Source organism: Coregonus clupeaformis, chromosome 11 (assembly GCF_020615455.1).
Source record: "Coregonus clupeaformis isolate EN_2021a chromosome 11, ASM2061545v1, whole genome shotgun sequence".
Taxonomy (NCBI): domain Eukaryota; kingdom Metazoa; phylum Chordata; class Actinopteri; order Salmoniformes; family Salmonidae; genus Coregonus; species Coregonus clupeaformis.
The window spans coordinates 38019067-38039793 of NC_059202.1; the positions used below are offsets into that span (position 1 = coordinate 38019067).

General features: G+C 45.4%; 1 protein-coding gene across 1 annotated transcript in view; it reads right to left on the reverse strand.

Annotated features, from left to right (window-relative positions):
* sptb (spectrin, beta, erythrocytic) overlaps nt 1–20727 on the reverse strand; it is a 59603-nt gene that overhangs the window by 17024 nt on the left and 21852 nt on the right. The window contains exons 3-22 of the mRNA XM_041848169.2: nt 20184–20335; nt 19699–19872; nt 18470–18573; nt 18022–18102; nt 17357–17472; nt 16995–17107; nt 16489–16676; nt 15918–16035; nt 15514–15672; nt 14949–15251; nt 12653–12803; nt 12161–12300; nt 11678–11881; nt 11246–11521; nt 10728–10978; nt 10340–10477; nt 9843–10200; nt 9500–9694; nt 8993–9199; nt 1106–1308 (exon numbers count right to left, since the gene is read on the reverse strand). Coding sequence (XP_041704103.2) covers nt 1106–1308; nt 8993–9199; nt 9500–9694; nt 9843–10200; nt 10340–10477; nt 10728–10978; nt 11246–11521; nt 11678–11881; nt 12161–12300; nt 12653–12803; nt 14949–15251; nt 15514–15672; nt 15918–16035; nt 16489–16676; nt 16995–17107; nt 17357–17472; nt 18022–18102; nt 18470–18573; nt 19699–19872; nt 20184–20335 — 3631 coding nt within the window. The remainder of the gene's footprint in view (nt 1–1105; nt 1309–8992; nt 9200–9499; nt 9695–9842; nt 10201–10339; nt 10478–10727; nt 10979–11245; nt 11522–11677; nt 11882–12160; nt 12301–12652; nt 12804–14948; nt 15252–15513; nt 15673–15917; nt 16036–16488; nt 16677–16994; nt 17108–17356; nt 17473–18021; nt 18103–18469; nt 18574–19698; nt 19873–20183; nt 20336–20727) is intronic.

The following is a 20727-nucleotide window of genomic DNA, read 5'->3' on the forward strand; positions in this document are numbered from 1 at the left end:
TTAGACTCAGTCCCATATCGCCAAGGTCGTGTTAATTAGGGCACGCAACGAAAAACATTTGAAAACATTTTGCAACAGAAAACAAAAATGAGCATCTCTTAGTCGAGTCCAGGTAGTCCCTCCCTGTTTCAGTCCATTTTTTTCCCATTTGGTGCCTAATGAACATGACCAAGGTCCCCACAACAGAGACTGATGGTGGGGTGTTTACCTTTAGAAGTAAACAACACATGCAATCCCCTACTGAACCTTTCCAGTTCCAGCCCCAGCTCCACACAGTAAAGAGTCTTTACTAAAGACCTTAGTTCCACAGCCCCCCACCCCTCCTCCTGCTCTCTGAAGCAACCCATTAAAGAGCACTCTCTCTGGGATCAATACCCATCATAGCAGGCGCCCGCCGCCCTCCACCCATCTCCCTCCCAGCCGAGTAGAGTGAAGCCGCATGGGATGATAATGCCGTGCGTTAATGGGAGAAGGAGCTCCCACCCTCGCCTCTCCCCCTCTCCACTAGAACAATGTTAACGCTAATGATGTATTGCTGACCTAGCTGACTCAGAATGGCAGGCTAATTGCAAGCTGAACTACTTTACAGTATATCTGCGTCCCAAATGTCACCCTATTCTCTTTATAGTGCACTAGTTTTTAACCAGGACACATAGGGCTCTATGTAGTAAGTACTGCACTATGTAGGGAATGGGGTGCCATTTGGGACACAATCTATGTGTTTCATGCTCCTCAAAGTGGCAGGATAATAGCTAGCTGTACTACTGTATGTGATTAACACTCACTACTGAGGGAACAGACAGAACAAGTAAAGATCAATAGGTCAGATACTGTAGTGTAGAGATTTTCTCTGTGTAAGTAAAGTACAATATGTACAGACAGAGGATGGCCATTATAAACCCATGGCTGACACTAGAATTAATCAAATAAAATAGGGTCATTTGTATTCATTTCTAGTTCATATAATAATACATTTTATTTATTTTAAACTGTCCTCTCTTTTCAAAGAAAGCTGATGTCTTTTTTTTTCTTTCTTTTTTTTGGGGGGGGGTTGTTTTTCATTTTAATTAAGCAAAATTAGACCAGAAAAAGATCCAAGACTAACTTGTCATGGATGGAGTCCATCTTGTCTTGGACCCTGGGGGAGTAGAGGTTTCCGCTGTCGACCAATTTCTGTCCCCCCTCCAGCATGCTGGCGATCTTCTCCATGTTGGCATCCATGGTGCAGACGAAGTCCTCGTGCTTCTTCAGGGCCTGTTCCGCTCCGTCCAGGGTGTCGGGCTTGTCTGTGTGGGCCAGAGTGTACTCCTGAAGTAAAGAAATAAAGAATCCACAACCATGAACCATTACGTTAGCTGCTGACAAACAGAAGATAAACTATATCAATATACTCTTGACCAACCACAGTCAAAAACATAGCACAGCACCCAGCAAATTGTTCACTTTCTGCTTTACAGTTTTTCATTTTTCATTGGGTTTTTAACTCTATTCACGTTCCATGTTTAAAGTTTTCACTTTATTATTGACTCCACACAGTCACAAACATAGCTCAGCAACCGTCAAATAGTTCAGTTTCTGCTTAGCAGTTTTCGATTTTCATTGGGTTTTTAACTCTATTCATATTCCATGTTTAAATGTTCACTTTATTTGCCATGTGTAATGAATACATCGAAAATCTTATTCACTCTAGCATTCACAGTAAAACACACAAAAGGGAAATCACAATATTATTTGTTTATCTTCTTACGTTTGTAAACCTTTATTTAGCTAAGTCATTAGCTAGGTTTCCATCCAATTGGCGACAGATTTTCATGCGAATATTCTATAATCCACATGAAACAATATGCGCATTTTCCCACCAGATATGTATTTCCATCAAATTGACTTGTTCTGGACAAAAGGCTGTGCGTGATGACTTGTGCACATAAAAACGACGTCAGATTGTATTTATTTTTATATAGCGAATGTGACCACTCCAGTATTGGCATGTGCGCTCTAGCCAACAGCTCGCATTTACAGTGTGGGTATAGCCTACATGATAAGATTATTATAGACAAAAGCAAGATTATTTTTATTTGTCAAACGGCAATCAAGCATCGATCATCATGTCATCAGAATAAGACCCTCGATATTTATTGGAAAGGAGCATCAAGCTTATATGCACACATGACCGTAAGTCGCTTTAGATAAAAGCGTTTAATAAAATACATATACAGTGCCTTCGTAAAGTATTCAGACCCCTTGACTTTTTCCACATTTTGTTAGGTTACAGACTTATTCTAAAATTGATAAAATAGTTTTTATTCATCATCAATCTACACACAATACCCTATAATGACAAAGTAAAAACAGTTTTTTTTTATATAAATCTTTGCTAATTCATTAAAAATAAAAAATGGAAATATCACTTTACATAAATATTCAGACCATTTACTCAGTACTTTGTTGAAACACCTTTGGCAGCAATTAGAGCAATTAGATTGCTCAGTTTGGCCATGCGGCCACCTCTAGGAAGAGTCTGTGGTTCCAAACTTTTTTCCATTTAAGAATGATGGAGGCCACTGTGTTCTTGGGGACCTTCAATGCTGCAGAAATGTTGTGGTACCCTTCCCCAGATCTGTGCCTCGACACAATTCTGTCTCGGAGCTCTACGGACAATTCCTTTGACCTCATGGCTTGGTTTTTGCTCTGACATGCACTGTCAACTGTCGGACCTTATATAGACAGGTGTGTGCCTTTCCAAATCATGTCCAATCAATTGAATTTACCACAGGTGGACTCCAATCAAGTTGTAGAAACATCTCAAGGATGATCAATGGAAACAGGATGCACCTGAGCTCAATTTCGAGTCTCATAGCAAGGGGTCTGAATACTTCTGTAAATACGTATTTTTTTATTTTTTTTATACATTTGCAAAAATTTTTAAAAACCTGTTTTGAAATTGTCATTATGGGTTATTGTGTGTTGATTGCTGAGGATGTTCATTTATTTAATCCATTTTAGAAAAAGGCTGTAACAAAACAAAATGTGGAAAAAGTAAATATGTTTGAATACTTTCCGAAAGGCACTGTATTATTATGCACATTCACCACCCTGTGAAGTTCATCATAACGTATTTAATCTGTAGCCTAATAAACTGCATGCTTTCCCAAGCCGTAGTGGGAGGACCAAACAACATGTCATCGCATGACTCCAAGTTTACTTCGATATGATGGTTATTCAAATCAAATTAAATTGTATTTGTCACATGCTTCGTAGACAAAAGGTGTAGACTAACAGTGACATTTTTACTTACCGGTCCATTTCAAACAATGCAGAGTTAATGACACGATAAAAATATATAAATAGTGACACGAGGAATAAATACACAGTGAATTACGAATAAAAATAAAGAGTAAAAATAACATGGCTATATACAGTATATGGAGTACCAGTACCAAGTCGATATGCAGGGGTACGAGGTAATTGAGGTAGGGAAAAAAGTATTTGATACCCTGCTGATTTTGTACGTTTGCCCACTGACAAAGAAATGATCGGTCTATAATTTTAATGGTAGGTTTATTTGAACAGTGAGAGACAGAATAACAACAAAAAAATCCAGAAAAACACATGTTATAAATTGATTAGCATTTTAATGAGGGAAATAAGTATTTGACCCCCTCTTAAAGGGAGTGCTCCTAATCTCAGTTTGTTACCTGTATAAAAGACACCTGTCCACAGAAGCAATCGATCAATCAGATTCCAAACTCTCCACCATGGCCAAGACCAAAGAGCTCTCCAAGGATGTCAGGGACAAGATTGTAGACCTACACAAGGCTGGAATGGGCTACAAGACCATCGCCAAGCAGCTTGGTGAGAAGGTGACAACAGTTGGTGTGATTATTCGCAAATGGAAGAAACACAAAATAACTGTCAATCTCCCTCGGCCTGCAAGATCTCAGGCGTGGAGGTGAGATGATCATGAGAACGGTGAGGAATCAGCCCAGAACTACACAGGAGGATCTTGTCAATGATCTCAAGGCAGCTGGGACCATAGTCACCAAGAAAACAATTGGTAACACACTACGCCGTGAAGGACTGAAATCCTGCAGCGCCCGCAAGGTCCCCCTGCTCAAGAAAGCACATACACAGTGTCACACCCTGGCTCTGGGACTCATTATGTTGAGCCAGGGTGTGTGCATTCTATGTGTTTATTTCTATGTTGGTAGTTCTGTTGTGTCTATTTCTAGGTTGTTGTATTTGGTTGTTCAAATGACTCCCAATCGGAGGTAACGAGTGTCAGCTGTCGGCTCGTTATCTCTGATTGGGAGCCATATTTAAACTGTGTGTTTTCACCTTGTGGTTGTGGGTTTTTGTTCCGTATCAGTCTTTGTCACTGTGGACTTCACGTATCGTCATTGTTTGTTGTTTTGGTGTTCTATACTTTAATATAATAAAGTCATGTTCGCTCAACGCGCTGCGCTTTGGTCTCCCTCATTGGACGGTCGTGACAGAAAAACCCACCAAAAAAGGACCAAGCAGCGTGTCCAGGAGCAAGGAGACTGGACATGGGAGGAAGCGCCGGGTAAGGAGATCGAGAGGCTGGCGATGGCCCAGGTGGGCAAATCGTGGTCCTGGGAGGACATGCTCGGGGGCAAGGGACCTTGGGGGGAGGATCAAGGCCCTGGCGAGAGAGGAGCAACGGCGTCAGCAGGGCCATCGTCGGAGGGACGAGAGGCAACCCCCAAAAAGTTTTTGGGGGGCACATGGCTTAGGCGGCTGGGCAGCAGGAGGCTGCCACAGGGAGACGTGGAGAGAAGGCTACCGGATTACGGGAGCCATTGGCGAGTAGAGGAGGGAAGCAGTTGAGGCACGGCGTGAGAGACTGAGGTGTGTTACCAGTCCGGTCCGGCCCGTTCCTGATCCCCGGTTAAGGCCAGTGGTGTGTGTTCCCAGTACGGACCGGCCTGTTCCTACTCCACGCACCAAGCCCACGGTGTGCGTCGCCAGTCCAGCCCGGCCGGTTCCTGCTCCACGTACTAAGCCTACGGTGTACGTCGCCAGCCCAGCCCGGCCTGTTCCTGCTTCTCGCATCAAGCCTACGGTGTGCGTCGCCAGCCCAGCCCGGCCTGTTCCTGCTCCACGCACAGAACCTACGGTGTGCGTCGCCAGCCCAGCCCGGCCTGTTCCTGCTCCACGCACTAAACCTACGGTGTACGTCGCCAGCCCAGCCCGGCCTGTTCCTGCTTCTCGCATCAAGCCTACGGTGTGCGTCGCCAGCCCAGCCCGGCCTGTTCCTGCTCCACGCACAGAACCTACGGTGTGCGTCACCAGCCCAGCCCGGCCTGTTCCTGCTCCACGCACTAAACCTACGGTGTGCGTCGCCAGCCCGACCCGGCCTGTTCCTGCCACTCGCACCAAACCTACGGTGCGCGTCGCCAGCCCGGTCCGGCCTGTTCCTGCCACCCGCACCAAGTCTACGGTGCGCGTTGCCAGCCCGACCCGGCCTGTTCCTGCCACTCGCACCAAACCTACGGTGCGCGTCGCCAGCCCGGTCCGGCCTGTTCCTGCCACCCGCACCAAGTCTACGGTGCGCGTCGCCAGCCCGACCCGGCCTGTTCCTGCCACTCGCACCAAGCCAAGGGTGCGAGTCGTCAGCCTGGTCCAGCCCGTTCCTGCTACTCGCACCCGAAGCCAGGGGTGCGAGTCGTCGGCCTGGTCCAGCCCGTTCCTGCTACTCGCACCAAGCCAAGGGTGCGAGTCATCAGCCTGGTTCAGCTCGTCCCTGCTACTCGCACCAGGCCAAGGGTGCGAGCCGTCAGCCTGATCCAGCCCACTCCTGCTACTCGCACCAAGCCAGGGATGCGAGTCGTCAGCCTGGGGAGGCCCGTTCCGGCTCACGCATCAAGCCTAGGGTGCGTTTCGTCGGCCCTGTCCGGCCCGTTCCTGCTCCCCGCACCAAGTCTGTGGTGCGTTTCGTCAGCCCTGTCCGGCCCGGTCCGCTCTCCGCACCAAGTCAAGGGTGCGCTTCGTCAGCCCGGACCGGCCCATTCCTGCTCCCCGCGCCAAGGCAGTGGTGCGCGTCGTCAGCCTGGTAAGGCCCGTTCGTCCTCCACGCACCAAGCCAGGGGCGCGTGTCGTCAGTCCGGCTCCGGCCAGCGGGGCTAGACAGGACCAGGGGTACTTTGGGGGGTGGCAGAGGAGGTGGGGATCAAGGCCGAGGAGGTATGCCCGCCCAGCCCTCCCTTGTTTAGCCCGTATTGAGGCGCGGTCGCAGTCCGCGCCTTTAGGGGGGGGTACTGTCACACCCTGGCTCTGGGACTCATTATGTTGAGCCAGGGTGTGTGCATTCTATGTGTTTATTTCTATGTTGGTAGTTCTGTTGTGTCTATTTCTAGGTTGTTGTATTTGGTTGTTCAAATGACTCCCAATCGGAGGTAACGAGTGTCAGCTGTCGGCTCGTTATCTCTGATTGGGAGCCATATTTAAACTGTGTGTTTTCACCTTGTGGTTGTGGGTTTTTGTTCCGTATCAGTCTTTGTCACTGTGGACTTCACGTATCGTCATTGTTTGTTGTTTTGGTGTTCTATACTTTAATATAATAAAGTCATGTTCGCTCAACGCGCTGCGCTTTGGTCTCCCTCATTGGACGGTCGTGACACACAGGCCTGTCTGAAGTTTGCCAATGAACATCTGAATGATTCAGAGGAGAACTGGGTGAAAGTGTTGTGGTCAGATGAGACCAAAATCGAGCTCTTTGGCATCAACTCAACTCGCCGTGTTTGGAGGAGGAGGAGTGCTGCCTATGACCCCAAGAACACCATCCCCACTGTCAAACATGGAGGTGGAAACATTATGCTTTGGGGGTGTTTTTCTGCTAAGGGGACAGGACAACTTCACCGCATCAAAGGGACGATGGAGGGGGCCATGTACCATCAAATCTTGGGTGAGAACCTCCTTCCCTCAGCCAGGGCATTGAAAATGGGTCGTGGATGGGTATTCCAGCATGCCAAGGCAACAAAGGAGTGGCTCAAGAAGAAGCACATTAAGGTCCTGGAGTGGCCTAGCCAGTCTCCAGACCTTAATCCCATAGAAAATCTGTGGAGGGAGCTGAAGGTTCGAGTTGCCAAACGTCAGCCTCGAAACCTTAATGACTTGGAGAAAATCTGCAAAGAGGAGTTGAACAAAATCTCTCCTGAGATGTGTGCAAATCTGGTGGCCAACTACAAGAAACGTCTGACCTCTGTAATTGCCAACAAGGGTTTTGCCACCAACTACTAAGTCATGTTTTGCAGAGGGTCAGACGTTTATTATTTCCCTCATTAAAATGCAAATCAATTCATAACATTTTTTAAATGCTTTTTTTGGATTTCTTTGTTGTTATTCTGTCTCTCACTGTTCAAATAAACCTACCATTAAAATGATAGACTGATCATGTCTTTGTCAGTGGGCAAACATACAAAATCAGCAGGGGATCAAATACTTTTTTCCCTCACTGTATGTACAGTACATATAGTAGGGGTAAAGAGACTTGGCAACAAGATAGATAATAGACAGTAGCAGAAGCGTATGTGGTGAGTGTGAAAGTGTGTGTGTTTGGGTGTGTGTGTGGCATCAGTATGCATGGACGTGTTTAACCAGAAGTCCCCTCAAGAATAGTAAACGCAGAAACATTTGACCAACTGTGGACATTTTGTTAGTCCCCACAAGGTCAAATTCTATTTCTAGGGGGTTTAGGGTTAAGGTTAGAATTAATGTTAGGGTTAGAATTAGGTTTAGGGTTAGGGTTAGGAGCTAGGGTCAGTATTAGGGTTAGGGTTAGGGTTAGGGTTAAGGTTAGGTTTTGGGGTTAAGGTTAGGGTTACAGTTAGGGTTAGCGTAAGGGTTAGAGTTAGGGTTAGGGTTAGGTTTAGGTTGGGAGTTAGGGAAAATAGGATTTTGAATGGGACTGAATTTTGTGTCGCCACAAGGTTAGTTGTACAAGACTGTGTGTGTGTGCATGTTAAGTGTGTGTGTGCGTGTGCGTGTGTGTGTGTGTGGACGTGTTCAACTATACTTGTGGGGACCAGAAGTCCCCTCAAGAATAGTAAACAAACAAACATTTGACCAACTGGGGACATTTTGTTAGTCCCCACAAGGTCAAATACTATTTCTAGGGGGTTTAGGGTTAAAGTTAGAATTAGGGTTAGGGTTAGGAGCTAGGCTTAGGGTTAGGAGCTAAGGCTAGGTTTAGGGTTAAGGTTAAGGTTAAGGTTAAGGTTAAGGTTAAGGTTAAGGTTAAGGTTAAGGTTAAGGTTAGGGTTAGGGTTAGTAAATAGTATTTTGAATGGACTGAATTGTGTGTCACCACAAGGTTAGTTGTACAAGACTGTGTGTGTGTGTGTGTGTGTGCATGCATGCGTGAGTGTGCGAGTGTGTGTTTTGGGGTGTCAGTGTAAGTATGTGTGAGTGTATGGGTAGAGTTCAGTTAGTGTGCATAGACTCAGTGCAAGAGAGTTAGTGCAAAAAAAGGTCAATGCAGGTAGTTCGGGTAGCCATTTGATTAGCTATTTAGCAGTCTTGTTTAGAAGTCTTATGGCTTGGGGGTAGAAGCTGTTCAGGGTCCAGTTGGTTGGTACCACTTGCTGTGCAGTAGCAGAGAGAAAGGTCTGTGGCTTGGGTGGCTGGAGTCTTTGACAATTTTTTGGGCCTTCGTCTGACAGCGCCTGGATGGCAGGGAGCTCGGCCCCAGTGATGTACTGGGCCGTACGCACTACCCTATCAATATATTTGCCCATAAAAACGTTTCCACCGCTATTTAATAATTTTACCAACACAAAACATCCCACGTTGTCTACTGTATTTTGTTTTGTCGACATTTGGAAAGTTTACTGAAAAATGTGCTGTTTCCATCAGGCTGTCATTACAGCCTGTACTTTATTCATATAAAAAGGTTGAATGGAAACCTGGTTAATGAAAACAGTTGCTCTTTTACAATATAACAACTTGGTATCACAACGTTGGTTTATCTTACCTGGTTGTTGAGGATGGTCTCCACCTGCTTGGTGTCCCTCATGAACTGCTGGAAGCCCAGGCCCTGGTCCAGGAAGCCCTTCCTACTGTCCCACATCTTGTGGAGCTCGTCCCACCCACGGTCCAGACCTTTCAGCCTCTTGTCCAGCTCCTGGTATTGAGGGTCATCCAGCTGGCCCTGGGTCACCACCACACCCGTGTCCCTCACCTAACATAATAATAATATGCCATTTAGCAGACATTTTTATCCAAGCAACTTACAGTGCAGTGACTGTATACATTTCAGTACATGTGGCCCCAGCAGGAATCCAACCCACGACCCTGGCATCACTAGCACCATGATCTTACTAACTGAGCCACACAGGACCACATATTTATGTCACTGCCTTGATAACTCTTTGTAATATGTAACATGTCAACTATGCCCACTGCTCTATCTGTGTTGTGGATTTGTGTAAAATATGCTTTGAATCCTAACAAACCTGAAACTTTACAACTTGAAACAAACCTTGTAGTAGTCCTCCACGTGTGTGCCCATGTCATCATGCACGGCATCATGGAGACTCAGTAGCTGCTCTGCCTGGGGCAGAGTCTCAGGCGTATCCTCGGACGCCACAGCCTTCTGGGTCTTGAAGAGCCAGGACTGGAAGTCATCCATGTCCTGCAGGAAGATCTGCAGCTTGGACACCTCTCCCAGAGAGTCCTACAATACAATATAATAATACAATACAACTGTATTAGTCCATTTATTATGGAGAAGTGCACAACAAAAATGTGTTTTCTGCTTGTTTCCCAACCCAGACACAGACCCAGACACACACGAACAAAGATGCACATGCACACACACACACCTCCCGGTCCTTCAGGGTGGCCCTCAGGTTATCCCAGGCTGCGTCCAGCTCGGCTCGTCTAGCCAGGATGTCTGCAGCGTTGTCCGGGTGATCCTTGGCCAGCTGGTCCGCCTCACTCCTCAGGAATGTGAGCTTGTCTTCGATGGCGGCCAGGTCGCGCTCCATGCCATAGAGTTTCCTCTGGATGGTCATGACAGCGTTCAGATCGTTGCCCAGGTCCTGGGTGGATTCGATGACCCGGGTTTTGTCTCGGATCCAGGACTCTGTCTCGTCACACTCCAGGCCATAGTTGTGGTAGCTGAGAGCAGAGTCCACCTTCTGCTTCTTATCCTCAACCAGGGCCTTGAAGGCCTCCCACCTGGAAGAGAAGAGACAGACCAGAGGGTTAATATTAATGTTAACTGTAGACTGTGGATCATAATGACAACATGTTCTTCTTGCTATGAGTATACACTATGCCTACACATGAACATGAGTCACATCATCATGAGTCTCACCTCTTATTCAGTCTCATCTGGCATTCCTTCACCTCCTTGGTACGAGGGTGTCTGCTGTCCTCAAGCTGCTTCACCGCTTTGTTGACATCATCAACTCGTGACTGGATATTAGCCATGTCTGAAGCAAGTATGCTCAACCTGAGAAGAAAAAAAAAGAGTAAGCACTAAATCAAACAGTATGCACCAGAGCAAGCAGGTTACATTCAGAGCAGCAACCAATCCTCTATCAGTCAGTCCAACTCTAACCTGCATAGCATACTGGTACATGGACATTAGCAGAGATCTGATATATATATGATTGGTGTCAGATCTATACAAATGTGAAAGTACTGTTTAACATTGCTGGAACCCCAACAATATGACGTAATGTCATATCTGTGGTTTGTACCTGTTCTGCACCACCTCCAAATCCTCTAGTTTCTCGGGCACATCCAGACCCACCAGCCAGGTCTCCTTCTGGCCCATCCACAGCTCACAGGCATCTGTCTCACTGAAGATGGTGTACAGAGCCATGGCATCATCCAGTTTCTTCTGTCGCAGGTCACACAGGGACATCAGCTCCACGTACAGGTCTCTGATGTCCTTCAGACGTCTCTGGATGTCCGGCGTGTTACGCAGCTCCTCGGGTAGCGCCGCCTCCTGGTCATAAAAAGTTCACGTTTATTAGCCATATGTAATAAATACATTGGAAATCTGGGGAAATCATCAGAGCTCTTACAATAAAAACAGCATTAAAAACAGTAAGATTAATCTGGATGAATATCAACAAATATACACATATATGACAACTAGCGATTAAATCATAATGCTAACATAATCTAGTAGATCCTTATTGTAAAGCTATGTAAAGTAGAGTAAAACAGGTCTATAGGCAAGAACCAACCATTTGGTCAGTCAGTTATTTACCTGTTTGGTCAGAGCGTCAATGGTGGCTCCGTTCTTGGCGACATCGTCCCTTAGGTCTCTGTGTCTCTTCAGCAGCCTCTGGGTGGTATACTCATCATGACCCACGTCATCACTAGTCATCTGCCTCTTGGCAACCAGCAACCAGGCCTTCAGGTCATCAGCGTCTCCCTGGAACTGGAAGAACTTCTGGGTGTCCTGGAGGTTTTGCCTTCTGAACGCTGCCAGCTCCTCCAACTGCTGCCACTGCCTCCTCACGTCCTCCATGCGATCCCCGACCTTAAGATAAGATAAACAAAATAATGACTTTATTGTTCCCATGGGAACATTGTATTTGTTGCCATGGGTATACATTTCAAGACATTTCAAGTATAAACACATGATATAGACAGTTACAAACTAAATAAATACAGTCAACGAGGGAAAATTATCTACTTGTGGTGTGCCGAAGTGCCCCGCCTGGATTATCTTGTCTCCTTCGTCCATGATCTCCTGCAAGTGGGCACGGCGGGAACCCAGCTCGTCCTCGAAGGCACTGTGTTTGCTCTGCAGAACCAGCACACTGGTTAGGTCCTTGCCATAGTCCAGCGAGGACAAGATATGCTCCTTCTCCTTGATCCAGCTCTCCAGCTCGGCCATCTAAGATAAAATAAGATATACTTTGTAGTCAATTATCACAGAGACACTGAAATTTGTATTTTTCTTTATCACAAAAATAAGATATATTTTATAGTCAATTATCACAGAGACTCTGAAACTTGTATTTTTCTTTATCACAAACCCCTTGAGAAACACACATACAAACACCCACGGAGAGGTTGGAGGACAGGGTCCGCCGCAGTGTGTCGCCCCTGTAGTAGGGGCCTTGCTTAAGGGCACAACCTTTCAGTTGCTGGCCCATCTCTGTAGCCTACATACCTCCCAGAAGAAGTTCCAGAGACGTCGTGACTGCTCCAGTCGGGCACGGCGCTGGGCTGCCAGGGCACACAGCTCCTGGTAACACAGGTCTAGGTGTTGCACCCGGTCCTTAATCACCTGGGGGTCACAGGGCTTGTAGCCTGGGAGGTGAGGATGGGGGAAGATGGCATGATTATGTACTGTATCTTTTAGGTTAACACTTTACATGAAGGTATCTTTTGGGTTACACTTTAGAAAGGGAAAGGAAAGGGGGATTCCTAGTCAGTTGTACAACTGAATGCATTCAACTGAAATGTGTCTTCCGCATTTAACCCAACCCCTCTGAAGCAGAGCGGTGCGGGGGGCTGTTGGGTTACACTTAACATCTAGGTATACTTAAAAAGAATAATGTAAAGTGTTACCCTCTTTTGTTAGATAAGATGTATGGCCCAAGTACAAAACAAGTTGCTAAGGAGGGACAATTAAATGAATAGGAAAGTCGACTGCACTTACTGTCTCCATTGGCAAACTTGAGAGCAGCTGCATTGGCATTGTGAACTCTCTCTTCCTGCACAGCGATGTCGGCCTCCACCAGAGCATGCTTCTGGAGCAGGTCCTCCACCTCCAACAGGTGCTTCCCAAAGTCAGGGGACAGCAGCTTAACCTAGGGACATACCACAGGTTTAGGGGTCAGGGTTGAGATGAAGGGGTGGGGGTGGCAAGGAAGGGATCAAACATGGCAAAGGAATGTTCTGGCATACATATGTAGGAACTTAATTTGACCAGTATTTTGTTGCAACAAAATAATACTGCAGAAACAGGATGTGAACGTTTAGTCCATAATGATGCTTGATAGGTGGTTAGGCTATTAGCTTGGAAAAATTAGGCTACATGAAAAGTGCAATACTGTTAATATGTAAATCATGAAGCTCATCTGCATTTCCTGCGGTGAAGGAAAATTCTCAGCAACAAGAGTGATCAAATTAATAATATTTTTCTGTATGAATAAAGATTCTAACCTTTAACAAACATGGCTTTTTTCAGATTCATAATTTATAGATTCCTCTTATGCTGCACATGGCCTATGCCAGGGGTAGGCAACTAGATTCAGTCGCGATACAATTTTCGTCGGAGCGGATGGTTGGGGGGCCGGAACGTTATAATAATTTGTACACTGCAAATTGACTCAAACTAAGCCCCAAAAGAGATCGTATTTGAAAATAACAATAATTTCATACCTTGATTAAATTGAGACATGTCTCTTTTTCTATTTGTGGGAATACTTGGGAACAGATTTCCTAAATTATACAAATGTTTAGCTGAATTCCTGGTGATTTTCCAGGCTTTTTTTGACCAAAACAAAAATCCTAAAAAGATTCTCTCTCTCTCTCTCTCTCTCTCTCTCTCTCTCTCTCTCTCTCTCTCTCTCTCTCTCTCTCTCTCTCTCTCTCTCTCTCTCTCTCTCTCTCTCTCTCTCTCTCTCTCTCTCTCTCTCTCTCTCAATTTAATTTAATTTAATTTAAGGGGCTTTATTGGCATGGGAAACATATGTTTTGCCAAAGCAAGTGAAATAGATGATAAAAAACAAAAGTGAATTAAACAATAAATATTAACAGTAAACATTACACTCTAAAAGTTCAAAAAGAATAAAGACATTTCAAATGTCATATTATGTCTATATACAGTGTTGTAATGATGTGCAAATAGTTAAAGTACAAAAAGGAAAATAAATAAACATAAATATAGGTTGTATTTACAATGATGTTTGTTCTTCACTGGTTGCCCTTTTCTTGTGGCAACAGGTCACAAATCTTGCTGCTGTGATGGCACACTGTGGTATTTCACCCAATAGATATGGGAGTTTATCCAAATTGGATTTGTTTTCAAATTCTTTGTGGGTCTGTGTAATCTGAGGGAAGTATGTGTCTCTAATATGGTCATACATTTGGCAGGAAGTTAGGAAGTGCAGCTCAGTTTCCACCTCATTTTGTGGGCAGTGTACACATAGCATGTCTTCTCTTGAGAGCCAGGTCTGCCTACGGCGGCCTTTCTCAATAGCAAGTCTATGCTCACTGAGTCTGTACATAGTCAAAGATTTCCTTCATTTTGGGTCTGTCACAGTGGTCAGGTATTCTACCACTGTGTACTCTCTGTTTAGGGTCAAATAGCATTCTAGTTTGCTCAGTTTTTCTGTAAATTCTTTCCAAAGTGTCAAGTAAAAACTTTTTGTTTTCTCATGATTTGGTTGGGTCTAATTGTGTTGCTGTCCTGGGGTTCTGTGGGGTCTGTTTGTGTTTGTGAACAGAGCCCCAGGACCAGCTTGCTTAGGGGACTCTTCCCCAGGTTCATCTCTCTGTAGGTGATGGCTTTGTTATGGAAGGTTTGGGAATCGCTTCCTTTTCGGTGGTTGTAGAATTTAACTACTATTTTCTGGAGTGGGTATTGGCCTAATTCTGCTCTGCACGGATTATTTGGTGTTTGACGTTGTACACGGAGGATATTTTTTGCTGAATTCTGCATGCAGAGTCTCAATTTGGTGTTTGTCCCATTTTGTGAAGACTGTTCTAGTGCCCTCGCCAATTCGTTGATATATATGTTGAAGAGGGTTGGGCTTAAGCTACATCGCTGTCTCACCCCACGGCCCAGTGGCTCAGTGGGTTAGCTAGCAAGTAACACAAGGGTTGTAGGTTTGATTGCAGCAGGGGCCAGGTATAGTAAATACAGTATGTACTGTATCCCTGTCAATATCTAACATTCTGCAAGTCACTTTTGATAGACCATTTACACTACCCTATTATGAATAATATACCTTCATCTCATCCATCCAGTTGATAATGTACAACATCTCCTGGAAGATCCTCTGCAGGGTGAGGTTCTTGTCCAGGCGTGCCCTGCGAGCCTTCAGCAGTTCCTGTAAGTAATCCCACAGCCTCAGGATGTTGTCCTTGCGCAGGTCGATGCGCTTGGCGTCATGGTAGCGCTCAGACTCCAGCTCTTTTGAGATAGCCACTATGCCTTGGATGCGTTCCTCGTAGGCAGCGATGTCTGTCTCGATGGCATCGTGCTTCTTTTTCGCAGCTTCCACCGCTGGCAGGTCATAGCCAAAGTTGTCCTGAAGGGGGAAGGTGGGGGATGTTCCAGAGGTGAAGAGACTAGACTGTTATGTACTGTATGTCTATTTGGGGCAGGTAAGTATTCTGACTTGAGATCTGTGAAAGTTTTCACGCTATTATTCCACTGACATCAATTAATGATTTTTCGTCCAGGTTACACACACTTATCTCAGTTCTGAATTGTCCCCAAAATGAATAGTGCATGTCTGTTTTGTTATAGACTATATCTGTGCATGAGTGCTGTCCTAGTGGCCATATTACCTGTGCCACCAGTCTCTGGTTCTCCAGTAGCCAGGTCTCTCTCATGGCAGCCTTCCTGTCAAAGCGTCTGGCCAGCTGCTCCAGCTTCTCCTGACGAATCAGCTCGTCTCTCAGGACACGCTCCCTCTCATGCTCTGCCCATTCCAGGCGCTCCCAGGCCTACAGAGAACAACATGGTTGTTTAAAGTGCCGAAGGGCTACCGTAGGATTTTGTTATGATAAGTCATTCTTTGTGCTTGTGTCTTTGTCGATTAATAAATTACCCAGTACTGAATTTACTAAATCTGTCTCCTCCATTCCTGAATTCCGGCAGACTCACAATAGCGTCAATTAGAACTAAACCAACCAACTAAATTAAACTTACACCCTTTGTTTCAGTACTACTGAAAACTCTGGTTTCTCACCCTGTTGATATCAGCCACTAGAGCCCCCTCCTTGGGGGTGTAGACCCTCTGGTTGTTGGCCCTCATACGGCTCTGGATTGTGAACAACAGCACCTCCAGGTAACCTTTCTCCTGGAACCTTTGCATATCACAGACAAAACAATAAACAATGTGTCAAAACCAGAACTGGTTGACCAGCACAGGTGGCACCTTAATTTAGGAGGACGGGCTCATGGTAATGGCTGGAGAGGAATGGGTGGAATGGTATCCAACATGTTTTACAATGTGTTTGATGCCATTCCATTCGCTCCGTTCCAGCCATTATTATGAGCAGTCCTCTCCTCAGCAGCCTCCACAGTTGAGCAGATGTCTTCTTTTTTTAAGATGGGTGATGATCTATAATGAGAACAATGCTCAGACATGCTAGAACTAGTGTTCCAAACTTGCGGACATTTTCCCAAAATTCCCAGTTTCACAGATGGACGATTCCTGGACGATTTCTAGAAAACCTTGATGTTTTTGGGGAACGTTTCCGGGAATTGTGCAACCCTAGTTGGGGCATATAGTATTAAGGTATGCTGGTGTGACTAACTTGGGTGGTTTCTCCACGGTGCGGTATGAGTTGAAAGCTTGGAGCTGCTGCTGGACGCCGGTTAGAGAGTTGGCCAGTTTACGGTTGTTCAGGATGATGATGGTCTGCTCTATCCACGTCAGCAGGTCTGACGACAGGGTCTCGTACTTGTCAATCATCTTCTCTGTCTCTATGGCATGGTCTAGCACCTAGAGGATGGACACAAAGGGTGAGGTTACTCAAACGCTTTGGTGTAATGCTGTCACATGAAACAAAGCAGTCACGGATGTATGTATAATAATATAATAATATGCCATTTAGCAGACGCTTTTATCCAAAGCGACTTACAGTCGTGCGTGCATACATTTTTTGTGTATGGGTGGTCCCGGGGATCGAACCCACTACCTTGGCGTTACAAGCGCCGTGCTCTACCAGCTGAGCTACAGAGGACCACAGGTATGTACACACACACACACACACACACACACACAAGCACACACACACTGCATTATTTATCCCATCCTCACCTTGCCAACTCTCTTCCCCTCCACTGCTAGTGCCTTCATCTTGGAGAAGTAGTGGTAGAATGCTACGACATATGTGATGATGGACTTCTCATCTGGGTTCTCCGTGAACACATCTGCAAACATACAGACAGTCCATAAAAGCTAGAAAATCGCTGGACTCTTTTATTTCAGCCTTGAGTTCAGCTCATAAAGACTAGAAAGGACCGGTTACCCGAACACAGGTAAAGCGTAGTCCTGGACTAAAAAGCTATTTCAATAGAGATTATCTATTAAGCATGCTTTTTAGTCCAGGTCTAGGTTTAATCTGTGTCTGGGAAAATGGCCCTTAGTTCTAGACGAGGGAACCGAAAAGTGTCACTTGCCTTCAGGGTCTAACAGTTTGGTCACGCCAAGCTTCTGCTCTGCTACGTTGAAGGCATTCTGGAGGTTATGGGTTGGGTTGGACTTCTTCAGGCCACCATAGTCCACCAGGTCTGGCCTGAGAGAGAGAGAGAGAGAGAGAGAGAGAGAGAGAGAGAGAGAGAGAGAGAGAGAGAGAGAGAGAGAGAGAGAGAGAGAGAGAGAGAGAGAGAGAGAGAGAGAGAGAGAGAGAGAGAGAGAGAGAGAGAGAGAGAGAGAGAGAGAGAGAGAGAGAGAGAGAGAGAGAGAGAGAGAGAGAGAGAGAGAGAGAGAGAGAGAGAGAGAGAGAGAGAGAGAGAGAGAGAGAGAGAGAGAGACAGAGACAGAGACAGAGACAGAGACAGAGACAGAGACAGAGACAGAGACAGAGACAGACAGACAGACAGACAGACAGACAGACAGACAGACAGACAGACAGAGTGGTGGCGAGGAAGAGGGTGTTAATAGAGAAGAGAACGCTTGGGGGTTTATATTCGTGAGTAGACCAAGCAGGTAAAACTGGTTGAAATTATGTCTTTACAACCAGATTATAAATAGGTTGTAATTACATAATTCCAAGAGGATTTGCCTGCAGCAAGAGCTATCGGAGATGGTATGGCATTATACATGGCATTATATCTCTTCTTACCTATGTTTGTGTATGAGAGCGTTGAACGCCATGCCGTCTTTCCAACTGGTGGTGAAGTTGGTGATGTTTACATTCGGATATCTGTAAAAACACAAGAGGAAGGACAAAGAGTCAATGTCCCTGACTGACCTCAATCACAAACTGATCCCAGTAGTTTACAGGGGTTAGCAGTGTAATCAGATAAACTGATCTCTAATCAACATGGAATTATCCAGGCAACCCTGATCATTGATCATTTTGTGGTTCCAATGTCTCAGTGAGTTAGAGCATGGTTGTTGGCAACATCAGAGCTGTGGGTTCCATCATAGAATTACATATAGAATCTTTATGGGTCCTATTCTCGCATGGGCCAAACATACTGAATATATGTGTTTCTGTCAATGCTGACAGTTCTGTTAGTTGCTTTGGATAAAATAGTCTGCTAAATAATACTTTTTTAAAATCTCACCCGGCAGTCTTCATCTGGCACCAGAGTAGCAGAGCGTCCTTGGCTGTGCGGCTTTCCCGTTGGGTCCCGTCTGCCTGTCCCATCTCCACCACAATGTCTTGGATCTGTAGGTCAGGGACAGGCAGGACAGACAGTCAACTACAGTAACGACAATGGAGTGGACACTAGACTAGATAGTTCTTACGTGGTAGAGGAGACAGGACCTACATAACAAAACCAAAATGTTATTGGGCATGTAGTGTATACATATTGTATATTTGAAAATAGGAGAATGTTTAGGCATAAACTGCCTATTTCCTATTTTAGGTTGAAATATTAAATGTATATTGTATCAGTATGAACCTACTGTATGAAAATGAGGTTGATCAAGTAATGTATTAATTTACACTAATTGTAACCTTGGTTAAAACTGTTAATTATCAAGGTTCCTATTTTCCCACCAACTACCAACACACACACACACACACACGCACACAAGCGCATGTACACACACACACATACACACACACACCTATTTTCCCACCAACATACACACACACGAACGAACGAACGCACATACACCCAGACACACCTATTTTCCCACACACACTGTCAGTAATTAGAACAGTGATTTTATCTGTGAGACATACCGCTCCTCAGAGAAGCTAAATTTAGCACCGCTTTGCTTCTCTTCTCCTCCGTTTGTTCTGACGCTACGTAGGGATGCAGACAGAGGCTAGCTAGTCGCCTCCTCTTTTTTCCCTCTCCTCCTTTTTGAAGGTGTGAATAATGCAGCAGCTCGGGCATATTGTTTGTACTAGCAAAGCTAAAAATAACAATAGGCTGTCAAATTAAAAATAAATACTGTATCAGCCTGTTCCCAGATAAAATTATCTAACAGACATTATGTTATGTTTGGGATGTGGTTTTAGTTATAGCACCAGATAATGTTGGCTGTTGGCTGAAACCGGACTGTATAGAGCTCCTGCCAGAGGGGCTTTAAGTTGAGTTCTAGTTGATTTTGTAACCAGTGCTGTTGTTATAGTGGTTAGCAAATCAGCTAGCCTGGTGGTCCCAAATCAGTTTGTTCTATCTTGCCACCTGGACATAGAAGCTAGCAGAGGATGGTTTAAATGCAGGTCATTTAGTAACCTGTGTTATTTTAATGGTTAACTAGAAGAAGAAGAAGAAGAAGAAGAAGAAGAAGAAGAAGAAGAAGAAGAAGAAGAAGAAGAAGAATCCTAACTCACCTGGAATCTGAGGATGATGGTCCAGATGAGTCCCAGGATGAGGCGGTGGTTGCCGTCGACGATGTCGTGTGATCCCATGTTCTCCAGGTGGACCCTCTGCTCCTTGAGGAACTGCAGGGCTTTGTCCACGTTCTCCAGGCAGTGGATACGCATACGACCCTTAGTAGGCTTGGGCTGGGGGGAGAGAGGGAGAGATGGAGAGGAAGGGGGGAGATAGGGAGGTAGAGAGAGGATAGGGAGAGAGCGAGAGAGAGAGAGAGAGAGCGAGAGGGGGGACAAAGTTGAGAATAGAACGTAAATGTGTAGTGTGTTGCTATTTAGTGCAGTGAAGTGATTAATGAGATTGTGACGAGTATTTCCACACTGATCTGGACATCATCAGATCATGTCATAACAGGGACAAAAAAAGCACACAGACTAAACACACATACAATACATCATAAATACACACACAGTACACACCGTCCACACACACACCAACGTACCAGTTTCTCTCCAGAGAGGACCTCTAGTAGTTTGATGAGCATGCGTCCATCCCTCAGGTCCAGGTACAGGTCAGAGATACGGCAGTTGACCCGCGACAGGATGGAGTTGACCCATTTAGTGAAGGTCTTCTTCTGGACCGCCTCGCGCTCATCTGGAGTTAGACAAAAAAAGCTAGGTCAGATATCACCTGGTTAGACAGTAATAACCTAGGTTGTTTGTGTTGTTAGGATTCATTCAAGCAAGCACCCCTATACCAGTGGAATCTGAACTTACAGAGGGGGATGTACATCATGGAACATTTTATGTATGAAACGTAGCTGGACACAAACCATGTGTTTGTGTGGGCAATCTTGACTGAGTAAGTCTTGAGAACAGACTTGAAATCCACAAGGCCTCTGAGAGTAGGAGCATCAATGTTGTTATGAGTTATGTAAGTCTGAATAGTGAATACCACTACCCACATGGTGGCATCAAGTCTCCCTATTAGTTAAGAGCAGAAGCTCACAGTCACACTTTAAAGTCCCCCTTAACACACTGCCAGCG